General features: G+C 36.6%; 1 protein-coding gene across 1 annotated transcript in view; it reads right to left on the bottom strand.

The window, feature by feature from the left end:
• Positions 1 to 11,860: 11,860 nt before the first annotated feature.
• Positions 11,861 to 14,241, bottom strand: part of MBNL3 (muscleblind-like splicing regulator 3) — a 65,246-nt gene continuing 62,865 nt past the window's right edge. Inside the window, 2 exon segments of the mRNA XM_006881803.1 lie at positions 11,861 to 11,917; positions 12,849 to 12,943. Of these exon segments, the coding sequence (XP_006881865.1) occupies positions 11,861 to 11,917; positions 12,849 to 12,943 (152 nt within the window).

Here is a 14,241-nt window from a genome sequence, read left to right on the forward strand (position 1 = left end):
GGATAGAGCAGGGTTTAGGGCTGTTGTACATAGGGTCGCTATGAGTTGCAAGCGACTCGACGGCACATAACAACAACAACATATATATATATATATATATTTTTTTTCACTATCTAGCCATTTTATGGGAGCTCTTGGTGCTCAAGTGGCAAGAAGCTCCACTGCAATCCCGAAGGCACGTGGTTCGAGGCCACCAGCTGCTCTGTGGGAGGAAGATAGACAATCCCCTCCCATGCAATTAACTGACTCTGAAAACCTGCTGGAGGGTCAGTTCTGGGTCACAATAGTCATTTTATGTAGATTTCTGTATCAGAACTTTCCTTAGAAAATCACAAGCTTCCTCTTTTCTCCCCCTTGTCTTCCACAGGTGGTGATTAGATCAGTATTATCTGTTACTATTGGATCACGGTCCAAATGCTCTATGACTCAGTGTCTAGACGTTTATATCAGTAAATTATATCAACATGGAAGGAGTTCTGGTGGCACAATGGTTAAATGCTTGGCTGCTAATCAAGAGATCAGCAGTTTGAACTCACCAGTGGCTTTATTGGGACAGGGTCACTCTGAGTCAAATCCACTTGACTGTGTAGAATATTTGTGGTTGTCTGATATTCAGCCATTATTATATGGTCATGCCTTTTAAAATAGGCACTTACCAGGATGAGCAGCGTATCAAGTACTGCTAGTGTTGAACACTTTAGTGTAATTGTCCCTTAGTTCTTAGCTAAGGCTGTCTTCTAGTCTGAGCTGCCCAACAACAAAGTGCTAAAGGAGACAATCTAGATGGACCTGATACTGTCATGGGGCTTCTAGAAGGCCAGAGGCCACCACAAGGAAGGAGAAAAGGTGGGGTTTGGGAGATTTACATAAACTGCATTCTGAACAGGCCAAAGACTTCTCTCTCATAATGCCTATATACTGAAATGGTTTTAGTGCTGGGATTATCACATAGACACAAAAACACAGTACATCCAAGGGCTCAGAGCTGTCTTATCAAGAAATGCCATAGTGGGTGCCACACTTAACAACAGTAAAGGAGGACAAAGGGGACGAGGGAGCTAGGGGTTCTATATGTTCAGCTGGTATTGGCCCTTCTCACTCGTAGAGACACGTGAATAATACTTTACTCTGCCACAACCTCTGAGCCAAACTAGTCACCCAGACTATAGAACAGGTGACTAATATGGAGAACTTATAGATTAACGTCTCTGAAGCATTTAGAAATTGGATAGAATCAAATCTCATTAAGTTAGATTTTGCTTTATAAAATAACAGACATGAGTATCCTTTTCATTCCTGTGACATTTGTTGAAGAGAACCCAATTTTCCATGAGAGAAAACATTTTCTTGGTAAAAATTCCTGCATTTCACTGTTATGAAATCACTGACACCCATCTTTAAATGGATAGAATGAATAACAATAAATTCATATGTCCCATTGAATATGTAGCAGAAGAATGACTGGAAAAGTCAAACTTCTAATACTGTAGCTTAAAATATGCCCGAAAACACCTAAAGCACAATAGAAACCAGTAAGTATTATCTCCAAATTTTAAGTTTCCTTCTACTAAAATATAAATGTTTTCTTTGTTAGTAACATCACTATTATAAGAATAAGGCATCCAATAAAATAGATGCATTATTTATATAATTTAAAATAGTGAATGTATATTTAGTAAGAAATGTATTCTTGTATGAAATGTATCATCAACCCAAATCATGATTTTAAGTTTTATATTATAATTTCTAAAGTTTACGGTTAACATGCTCAAACATGACTAGAGTTTTTTAAATGAATAGTTCTTAAGTAAACTACTAATGTGTGAATATGGATTCATAAAAAAGACAGAACAAAGAAAGTTATATATTTTATTAAAAGAACAAAAAATAGGCAACAGAGAAATAGCATACTAAAATGAATTGCAATAATACATACTTATAAGCACAAAAGGACTATAGCATTATAACTTGGCAAAAAATAAAATCAAACCAAACCAAAACATAAACCCTCAAAACAACACCACAAAAGCAAAGCATCTACCTTTCTGATAGCAGTTGAGGGAATGAGCTATTGCATTTTAGAGGCAAAAGTAATAGGGAACAATTTGTATTCATTGCCAATTCTGGTCAGTATTTAAATCTTTAACTGCTGTACAGGGCTAATAATTTTATTTATTGTTGCTGGGGTGGTCAATTTTAACCCATAATGACTCCAAGTGACAGAGAATTGTCCATGGCTGCCAAACTGTCCAAAGCATTAATTTTCTAGACGGGATGCTGCCCTGTCATTCTTATGCAGAGCTACTGGTAGGTTCAAACCACTAATCTTGCTGTGAGTGGCCAAGTGCTAACCATTCAATCTACCAGAGCTCTTTTTTAAATATATAGGTATTTTTCAATTCCATATTTTTTTTCTGCACCAAATGTGAACTTCCACTTTCTATATCATATCATACCATATCATGTCATGTCATATCATATCAATAGTTTCTGATATAAATACATAAAATTTGCCATATCCTTTTAAATATTTTTTCACTTAAATGATTATAATCTGAGGGCATGTTAACAAATGGTTCATTTTTTTTTAAAAAAACCCTTTTTTGGTCAGAAAAATGGTTCCTTTTTAAAAATAATAAAAGCAGCATGAATAACATTAAATGGAAATTTGCTTTGTAACAGAAAAGCCCCAGAATTCAATAGCTGGTGGTCAGGTCATCCTCTCTACTGCTAAAACACAAAAGACATAGCAACACAATCATTTGTTTTCCATCACTAACAAATAGCCTCTGCATATGGAAATAAAGCTTTGAAACCATGCAGTTGGGTGGCGGGGTAAATACTTAGCTATTTTGAAAAGGGGGGGTGAGAGTACGCTTAATCAGTGGGCTACATTTAGGTTTTACTACAGAGGTATCTTTTCTAATGAAATAATCTGCTGCAGAAGATAACTAGCAAAGATTTTTGCAAGCTATGCAAAAAGCTGTGACTTCTTTGTGGGCTTTCTTTTTTTTCCCCTTTTAGGTATACCAAAATTGAGGATGGGTTCTAATTAAAGAAAAAAGTTGTCTGGAATAATCCTGCTTTTGAGTACTAATGAGTTATTCTATTAGAGGCAAGGACAATAATAGAGGGGTTGGGGATGATATTAATTTGGACTTATTGAGGCTCTTTTTGGCCTCAGTTCTACACATTCTCAATTATACTTCATTCTCTAATTTGTTTTACATCTGTAAACATGACCACTGAATGAACCCAGTGGCTAACAGCATGCCTATCACCCTATAAATTCATATCGTTTGTGATGCTTCTAGGGTCATTTAATGGTTAAATAGGTGACTCTTCCTTTAAAAATCCCATGATATCTCTATCAACCTTATGAAAATATATTCTGTGGCTTACAGATCCATGAGGAGATGCCAACACAAGAACACGGGTTAAATAGGGAAAATATGTTGTCCTAACTACAGAATGAATGTGTGCTTACATTTTATATCATAATGAATGCTGGTCAGTCAGTCAGTCAGACTGTTTGTTGTATGACTAACTCTAGGGAACAACAACAAAATAGAACTTTCTAAGCCAACTAGCCCTGAGCTATTGGATAACCGTAAGGCTTGGATTGCGTTCTCGCTTTGGTTTATTTTTTTCTATATGGTAAGTGCTGCCAAAATGGGTAGCAATACTAATACCAACTCCTCCAATCTCAGCACTGGCTCCTTCCAGCGCAAGAACAACATGCCTCATGATGTGAAGGGCTCCAAGTACCTATAGTGATGATAATCTATGCTTAAACCTTTCGAATCTTGGCCTTTTCTAGGTCTCATTTCCTAGGTGCACAAGAAAGTTAAGTGACCATTTATAGGAGCGAAAATTGGCAGAGATTATCTGAAGGAAATATTCCAGCTCCTGCTTTATCTAAGATTCTGATTGCTTTACTTCTTTTTAGTTAAAGGCAAACAGTGGGAAGCTGAGGCGGCACACTGAAGCACTTTCCAATCTAGTAGTCAGAAAAAACCCCTCCACCAAACAGGTATAATGTCCGTAATCCAAGTAAAGCTATTTACAAAGTTATGACAGGGCCATTTTCCCCTCCCTGCCTTGGCTGAAAGGAATGAAATGTCCTGTGTTGGTCACATTTAACTGTTAAGAGAAATCTTTCAACAGTTTTCCATTTGGTCTTGAGTGCTGGATTTTAAAAGGAGGAATTGTGGTCAACATTAGAAATTTGATTGTCACGTAAATGCTTGCTATAGATTTAATTGATGCATACAGATATAGATAGATAGATAAACTGCTTATTTTATGTGAAAGATAAAAATGTGATTTGCTTCTAATGGGAATATGTGTCTTGCAATTTATAATGCATTTCACTTCCTGGAACCACTGTGAAAAGAAAATCTCAGCCAGAAACCTGCCTGATTGAATATGTGTGTGTGTGTGTGTGTGTGTGTGTGTGTGTGTGTGTGTTGTGTACAGAAGGGATTAATTAAAAGAGCAAACGATCTTTGCTAGTGATCTTGTTAAAGTACTGTTAACTGTTGTTCAGTGCTGTAAATGGAAGCTGACCTGTTCTGATTCTTCTCTTTGGGCAAGCTGCAGCAAACTAGACAGCCTCCCACAACAGTCAAGCAACATCATCCTTTAGTTAAGTCTTACAGAAAAAAGAAAAAAAAATTCTCTCCTCACAGCCTTAGAAAGAACTCCCTCTTACTAATGTTTCCACGACTATCACAGATTTCTTATATTCAAAAAACTCCAAGAATTGCTTTCATGGACTATGTACATTAAGTGCAAAAAAGGTGTGTCTCACACATTCGCACCCTAACTGAGACAATCGGGTAACTGCAGCATATGTCTCTTAAACACTGTTAGGGGGTCATTCCACAGTATCTTTAAGGGTGGTCTTACAAGTATGAATTAATTTCCAAAGATGTTTTAATCCTTATTTAGATATATCTGTCTAAATGAGTAATTCCAGAAAACAATGTTTCATAGCTACAGCCATGCCATTTGAATAGGCTAACTCTGAATACGGAATAACATAAATGCATAAAAGGAAAGGTCAGGTAATGTATTATAAATGTAGTGCTTGTGGGTGAAGTCTACATACTGTGGGATAACCCTTTCCATGCAACAAATTCTATCAGCTATAAAACCTGACTCTAGAATCCGTGTGTTGTAAACTTTTTTCACCAAAAAGTTACACAAGGACACAAACTGAGCTTTCACATGGGACTTTGGGATTAAAAAAAAAAAACAAAACAAAACATATCTGAATGGTGTATCTTTTATAAGCTCATACTGTTATAAACCACGTAGATTTTACAAGTCAAATTTTCACACACACACACCAGAAAATGTGCCTAAAGGTAGCCATGTTGTAGTTTTGTTGCCAATGCAACAACTAAATATATTTACTTAAGAATTATTATTTGTATATAAGGTTAAATTTGTTCTTAAACTGTGAACTGTAAAGAATAGTTATGGACTATAGTCTATACCTTTTCATGTAGGTAGGCTAAATATATGCAGTAAAAACTTAAACTTTCTCTAACTCTCCTTCAAAATTAAATTCATTAGTTACTTAAGAGATATATTAAAAAAGGAGTATAATAAAAAAAAACCTTAACAGCTAACAATAGTTAAAATGAAAACATGGCACCGATTAATGTGTTGGTGCCCAGAATGTGTATATGTAGTTGTATTTACAGTTTGAACAGGCCATTGATTGAATTTGCAAAAAGTGGTTATTTATTCTCTACTGTTTAATCTATAGTCTTCAACAGGCACTGGTAAAATTATGTCACTACTCTGCTAAATCAGTTCAGAAGGATTTGGAAATCAGTTCCTGCTCATCAACTTGACTTATTTCTATTCCAATACGTGGGAAATGTACAAAGGATAAAATGGGGAGTCCAGCCTCTAACCATTTTATGCATCTTAGTCTACCTCACAGCCTGAAAGGATTCCGAAAACTCATGGCTATATTTTATCCAAGAGCATCCTCATTCATACTCTCCAAAAGGGGCCTGATAGATCCAAATAACATTCTAAGCATCACGCCAGCCATCTTGCTTATTTAGTAACATGTAATGTCAACCTTGTTCTTCTTCAGACACTGTTAGTTAGGACTGCTGGTCAGGCCATTAACAGCAGATTCAAATTGGAAAGATTACTTTTATTCTGTTCCTGGTGACGGCACAGAGGAAGTACTTGCTTTTTCCCAATTGGAGAGCTTGTGAGCTGAGGTTGCCCATTAGTGAACACAGCCTACTGGTGTAGAGCAACACTTATGGCACAATCAATGTGCTTTATAACATGCTCCAAAAGCAGATGAAGAAGACTGATGGAAGAAGGAGAAGACCACTAAATACAAATTAAAGACTCTAATCTAGAAAAGTGGAATGAAATGCAAAAGCTGATTGTGGAATCATGCTCCAGTAGCAAAAGGGAAATACTGTACTTAAGTAGCAATTTTATGAATCCTTTTAATTTTAATTTCATTTTAATCCTTAAAGTACAGTGGTCACATAGTTGTCTTTTGCTTCTCTGATACTACTAAATGATAAATTTTATATTGCTTTCTCTGTCTACATGACCCATTTTATCCATGTTTCATCATTCCTGCATTTTTTAAAGAAAAGGCTGAGAGAACTGGACAAGTACACTGACTGTGAATAACTAAAAACTAGGGTCCCATAAGTGGAAAAGTAGGAGGTCTATAAAATGTTAAGGATTAACAGTGATTGGAATTTTATATATACAATTGATTCAGTAAATTATTATTTAGAGTCACTGATTTTGTGACTTTTCTTTTTAAAATGGACATTTATAGTCTAAGTGACTAATCTTTTTTTGAGTAAGGGTATTTTAAGTAAGTCATTGCACTAGTTTAAAGGGTGCTTGCTATCTCAAAATTGCATTTTGGAAAAATCTCTTTTTTAATTTGATGAAACCCTTAATGCTTTCAACTTTCTTTCAATTCATTTAAAAACTTCCTTCAAAATATGCCAACAACACAAAAATGCATGGCACCAAAAGCACAACTACCCCGAATACCCTCCATTGAACCTCTTACTAAAAAAAGAACTAACGTTTTCCAGTGCTTAAAGCAACATTGAAACCATCACATTGTAGGTCCAAGTTCTAGGTACACTTGAACTTGAAACAGGTAAATGAAACAGGATGCTGCATCACATTGTCAGACTACACAAAAATTTGTTTTGTATCACTAACGTCCCCCATAACTGTTAAGAACACATCCAGCCTAGCTCAAGCTCATCTTTCCTGGAACCATATGGTCAGATCTGCCTTTCAGGAGAGGCACTGGTGCAAGTTATAGAAAATTCTGTTCCATACACAATTAATCAAAAGAGTACTGTATGTTCTCCTCTACTTGGGGAAATAGAAATTAAATGGGTCAATAAGTAAAATCAATAGGTAAAAGTCAAGACATCTCTGTGTCCTCCTAACTCCAGGCAATACTGATAATGGATGACAGTGGCTCGAAACAAGCAAGATGACTTAGAAATCACCTTCATCAACATTTGCACTGATTATTAAGGCCAATAGGATATTAACTGTCAAAGAGTTAGTTTTGCTGTTTTGTGTTCCAAGCCATGTTGATTCGTTTTGGGATGAAGTCTCGAATATTCTGAAGCTCAAAGTGAAAAGAAGAACAGCTAAGGGTCAAGATGTACCTGGGTCCAGCTACCATTAACTAGCTGGGTAACCTTGGGTAAGTCACATGCCCTGGGCTTCAGGCTCATCAACTGTGAAAAGGTCTCCACTGTTCTTTGATGGGAACACTATCAGCCAGTTTAAGGTCCCATAAATGAGATTGTTTCCTTTGATTGGCATTTACAGGAAGGAGAAAAACAACCCCATTTAGATTGGTGAGTTTATGTTTCTCCACAAGAGAGAATATATGTTTTGTAGAAGAGAGGAAGTGTATCTGTGTTGTTGTAAAACATGTTTCCACTTTATAGTAACTAAGTAGAGTGGAGGAGGTATGCCTCATAGCACAGGACTTGGTTAATTACTGTTTCACTTGGTTGTGAAGTTATCTTAACGATTTAGCAGTGTGAATAAGCTCTGCTCTATGGAGTGTAGCTACTTTGTCTCATCCAAAGGGTGCTAGAAGCCTCCCTGTTCTATTATTTAAACATGTATAAAAACAAATGAATACAACGGACAAAAAGGGGGCTTGCCTGTGAGACTCTGATGTTAATAAAGTTTTGGTATGGAAACACTGGCCATATATTATAGGCAAAATACTCCTTCAGCAACACGTTTATAACAACTAGAAACTCAGTTGTACTGACACTAAAGACAACTGAAGATATTCTTCCTAGAACTTGTGAATAAATGAAAGTGTAATTTTAAATGTCTTCTCACCTCCTCTTGGGATCATTTCTCCAAACCTTGTACTCAAGCTACATCTGTGATCAACAGGAAGATTGTCCATTTGGAGAGGAAAGGCCTCGTTTGGAACCAATTCTCTTTCACCCTGACTGACTTTCGGCAGATTGCTTCTTACTTATTATTCAAAGAGTAGTCTAAAAAGCATGAGCCATTTGCATTGAGAAAATGGCACTGTGAAAAAGATTACATTGCAATGGTTTTATACACTTTGCTCCAATATGTAAAACCACCTCAATTCCCTCATCTCTTGGTTTAATTTACACTCTCTAATTAGCATACCTTTCAAGCCTCCTAGTACCATTTCTCCACTGGATATTTCTAATGGCTCAGTTTTTAGACACTCAACCAAAGAGATAGAATCCTCGAATCACCAAGAAGGAGGAAAGAAAAATGTAATGGGCCCTTTGCATAACTGTAGTACAAACAGTGAGAAATTAATTCACAGGTAAATTCTTGTTTGTCAGGGATCTGCTTAAAAGGAGTGATATCAGGGTTTAATATTTTAGCAATTTCCCTGTTTTATATAGGTAATTAGGCATCTTGCAAAAAAAAAGTAGGTATAGATAGAGTTATATATAGTCATGTGATCTGCAGATACAAATTATATGCATGCATGTTTGTGACTAGGTTTATATTTACTCAGAAAGCAAGGGCAGAAAGCAAGGGCTTGCAAATGCCTGTCCAAAGAACCCTAAAGAAACATCCTAGAGAGACAGCATCTTAATATTAACCTAACGTATTTTAAAGCACATAATTCCGTTTGCCACTAATAACATTTTAGCTGAAATAAAACACCAGATATACTGTAACACACTAGATAGAATGTGAAAACCAAACACAGTACAATTCAATACAGTAATGGGAAAATGGTACGGGATACATTCGATACAGTCTAACTCAACCCAGTGGACTATCATGTAAACAAAACAGTAACACTTCAAAAGCAGACAAACCTTTTCCCAACAAGATTGTAGAGTAAACCAACAGTGCACTCTGGGGATGCACTCAGCAGAATGGTTGTTGGACAATGACAAAGGGTAACAGAACCAGTTGCAAAATGCAATCATCATGTTCTGCCTGATAGGCAAACATGATAGGTGGTAGATTTCTATGCCTGTTTTAACACCTCTGTGGACTTTAATGCTTTGATCTTCATTTTAATTGCTTGGTATGTTTGTTTTCCTTACTATATTGACTGCACCACGCTTATTGTTGAGTTGGTAGAAGAAGACATACAAGAATATATATAGAAAGGCCATATGGAGCTTCTCACGGACAGATTTCGATACTCGTAGCTGTTCAGAATTTCAACTGAAATAGAAAAAAAAAATAAAAAAGAAAGTGAGAAAAATGGAAGGGTTATTGAAATAGGAGCCAGAATAATGTAGTTCTTGTCCCAGTTTTGTGTGTGAACTATGCCAAGATATTCCCCACTCAAATTTCAGAAGCTATATCTGCAAAAATGAGGCTGCTGGAAATTATCACTAAAGAGCCATTAGCCCCTAAGTTACCAGAGATGCATTCAATAGTTTTAATGTATTACCTGCACAATGCAAAATGTTTTGATGAGCATTCACCATCCATCCATTTCCTTCAACAAGCATACACCAAGAAAATGTATTCAATACCAATAATTTTGAAATATGCAATTATGACATGAACGTCAACCTTTTTATTTCAATGGTGTGGAGACACATACAAACAGCCCAAGTCTGAAATCTACATACATGTATGATGGACGTGCTATGACTACCTGGTTTTTTATGATTTGTGTATTTTTATGCATATATTAAAGAAGGCCCGTAAGTTTATATGTAATGAATTTATAAATATACTGATAATAAAAAGTAAAAATGAGGAAAAGAAAAAAGGGGGAGGTATATTGGACTTTATGTCAGAACTGTCTTGGGGCAGAGCACTCTCTGTGAGGCTTTGTCATAAATCAGGGACTACCTGCATATAGTATTGTGCAAAATTACATTTTTGAACATTGGCACAATTCTCGACATCTGCTACACACTGAAGTGATTTGTGTTCTGCCAAAAATGTCTAAATTTTAAAATGGAATCAAGCAAAGCCATTCCCGAGCATGTTCTGTTGGAGAATTGATTCTATTTGACAACATTTGTTCACCTGAATGTGAAACAGATTGTGAGGACTGGGCAAATGTTTGCCAAAGCTACATTCTCAAGTTTGGAGCTACTGTCAAGTTGCCACTATCCCAAATGACACTCCTGAAAGATATTTCTAATTTACAACTACTTTGGGCCTTCTACATATCCAAAGTTGTCTTTTTAAAAACTTCCCCATGAATGAGGGAGACCTAATTACTGACTGTACACTCATTTATAGGCTCTGTCCAGAACTGTTGGGGCTCTAAGTCCTCCATGGGAAAGAAGTGGTAGCCGAGATCTAGAGAACTAGTCCATCAGTGGAACAGAACTGGTGTCTCCTTCAACCAAATAAAACACTCTGGCATTGTAAGCATTAACTTTCCAATAACAAATGTGTGCAATTCAAAACTGGTCCATTTGCCTCATAAATCTCTATCATGAATTAGATACCTAGGAGCATTTTCCAAATGAGAGATTGTTCAAATCAAGTATGTGCTACTATAGGCTCTGGAGCATGCAAAGAGGAGATCAAGAGTGAAGGAGGAAAAAAAAGTCGAACGGCAATAATGACAATAATAAAAACCATGATTTGAATGAAAACAATGGTTGGCTAATTATAAAATGATGCCACTCAAAAAAAGCTGGAGTAATTTTGGTGGAGCAACACAAAATAGCAGAGTGTAAAGGCAATGTTTTCTATCATGTCATGTATTATTGCCTTATTTTAGGAGAATCAGCTCAATCCTCAAAAATCTCAAACCCAACCAAATGGCTTTGAATCCCGTCTGACTCAAAGTAACCCTCCGCTGGGTTTTTAAGACTATAAACCTTCACAGGAGGGAGCGGCTTGTGGGTGCAAACTGCTGACCATTCAGGTAGCAGGGTGAAATGTTATACACCGCATCACCAGGACTCCTTATCTATGTTACATTCTGATGCAATGACTTGGCATTACTTCAATTGTTTTTAAAAAAGCAGCTACAAAACAGGTAAAGCCTTAGAATTCAAAACTGATTTGTGACTTTGACTAGCAAACCCCACCCTTTTAAGAATTGGGAAGACATTTCAGAATTTGTAAGTTCAGTGTGTGTGTGTGGGGAAACCGCAGCACCAATTGTTATTTTCAAATAGAAATTGCATGTTTGACCTCCAAACTGGATAATTTAGTATGCTTAACTCAGGCACAAAGTGGCAAGAAGGCTATTAATAAAACTTTTCCCGAAGATTTAGCAAATGCGATTCCGCAAACAAAAGAGAAAACCAATAAAGAGGATTGCTAGTAATACTTTAAAAAAAACTTACTTTTCTACTGGTAACTTCTACATCTGTGAAACAAACATGCTGCTATTCAGTTCATCTATTGATAAATGGGGTATCTATAGTAGTAAAAAAGATTTTAGATTAAAATATAATTCAGCTTATTTTGTTCACTGTTTGGACATGGTAGCCAATAAACAGATTCAACTTCACAGAAAATGTTAGCTACTTTAACCATTTATATTAGGAATTAATTTAACACAGCACAGATCAGAGTGTGGTTTGTTCCAATGCATAAATGCTTTGCATGATGCATAGCTAGCATGCTTGAAATTGTAACTTAAAGAGCAGTGGAACTTGCAAACTGTAAGCCTGGTTGCTATTTCAGTAAGGCCCAAATGGTCATCACAGTACATAAGCACTGTTGTACATATCTCCTTACAAATTGAGACTCTCCCTAAACAGACACTTTGCATTGTGCTTCTGCCTGGAAATATCTAAAGCAAATGAAAATCAAAGCAATGCAAGCACATTTTATGTCAGTATGAGAAGAAACTTTGGATGTAACAACTGAATAATGATATCTGTGCCTTGGAAAGAAATATGCCATTTTGCTTTCTTTCCAGCAGATGATGATTGCACCAAGTGAAATGGTAAACACAATAACCAAAGAATGTAGTAAAAGAAAAGAAATTCTCCCCTTGACCACTGAGGAAGGATTTACGATGCATTTAGTGTATGCATTTGAGGACTGGTATGGCAGCAACAATTGTATATTGCATATTACGAACATTATTTGGTAACTGAGTACAAATGAATAAAAACTCTGCTGGTGCAGCTCAAGGTGGGTATGGAATCACCCTCCCCCACCCCATGTATAGCATTCTAGAATTTACACAAAGCTAAATGTGACAACCGCTCAAGAAATATGGAAAAATATAAACCATGCCCCTCACCAATTAAGATATTAAATATAGATAGATAGATAGATAGATAGATATAGTGTCTTATACACTGTAATTATCCAACAGGTGAAATAAAGGGCCAAACCTGGTTGCCTGTGGTTGTTGCAACGTAGGGCACGCTGTTGATAGGTGTAGTTGCTGCAGACACAGTGGCAGGTGTAGCACCGTGCATCATGGGCACTTTCAGTAGGAAACCATGGAAGAGTACACGGTAGGGTGGAGCATATATGCAACCATGAAATGCACGACCAAATGAAGCATGGTAGGTAGGTATCACAGCAACAAGCCATGTGACATCATCATGATGGGTACACCAGGGTGCAGCATGCAATCACAGTCAGTGCAAAGCAACACAACATGGAAGGGGAAGAATTTAAAAAGAGAAAAAGGGGAAAAGCCAATTATAGTTATCATTAAGACAAGTATCATTTTCAACATTCAGTAAATTTTGGAGCAGAATTATCATGTAGTTCACTCAACGCTACAACGCAGATGAACCTCGAATGTTGTATGCTGAAGGCAGGAAGTCAATCACAAAAGATTTTTGTCTCATCTCACTTGTATGACATTTCTAAAATAGTAAAATGTGTAGAGTCCAAAGTTTCTTATTGATTACTAGGGGCATAAAGTGAGGGACGGGGTTGTGGGGGCAGGGAAAGTCACTGTTCAGGAAGCACTGAATATTAGTTAATGGAGGTAGAAAACTTGGCAACTTATCTTGGTGATAGAAGCACAACATAATAAATGTAATTAGTGCCACTGACATGTCAAAAAAAGGTGAATTGGCAAATATTGTCTTTTATACACATACAATACATAATACATATTATGTATTCTTTTTATACCACAATGAAAAAGGCTGCATTTTCAGAAGGAGTTACAATGAATGCATATGGAAAAAAAAAACAACCCGCGATTTTAACCAGGAATAGCTAGTTAAGCAGACGAGCAACTGGGTTGCACATTCGAACTGGAATTAGTCTTGCAGTTTGCAGTTATTTTGTGAATTAGGGCTTGGATTTACTGATTTATGGACATGAGGGCTTTCACTAGATTGGCAGGTGCAAGGAGACAGTTATATGAATGCTTCTCTGTTTAGCATGCAGAAACAAAACCAAAAAGATGGTGGCTTGATTGGTAAGCATGTGGCAGGGGAGCAGACATTAAGAGCACAGTGTATTATCCATATAGGTTTCCCAAACTCCTTGGAAACTCTGGCTATTTACCAATAGAATACAAAGATCATTTAGTAATAAATAGCCAGCAAAATTTTGTCTTCACCGCAAGTATCACAGCTACAATAGTTAGCAGCTGCAGCAGCTCTTTCAGGATGTTTTCTATTTGCAGCAAATAAGCTTTCTCTAGTTTTTAGCTCATTCTGGAAAGCAAAGCAAGGAATTGATGTGCAAATGACAAGTATGCATATAGAATAATTTACCACGATTGCATTCAGATGCCTTGAAATCGACACAGAATGT

This window comes from Elephantulus edwardii, unplaced genomic scaffold (genome assembly GCF_000299155.1).
Source record: "Elephantulus edwardii isolate Elephantulus edwardi_28Jun2011 unplaced genomic scaffold, EleEdw1.0 scaffold00016, whole genome shotgun sequence".
NCBI lineage: Eukaryota > Metazoa > Chordata > Mammalia > Macroscelidea > Macroscelididae > Elephantulus > Elephantulus edwardii.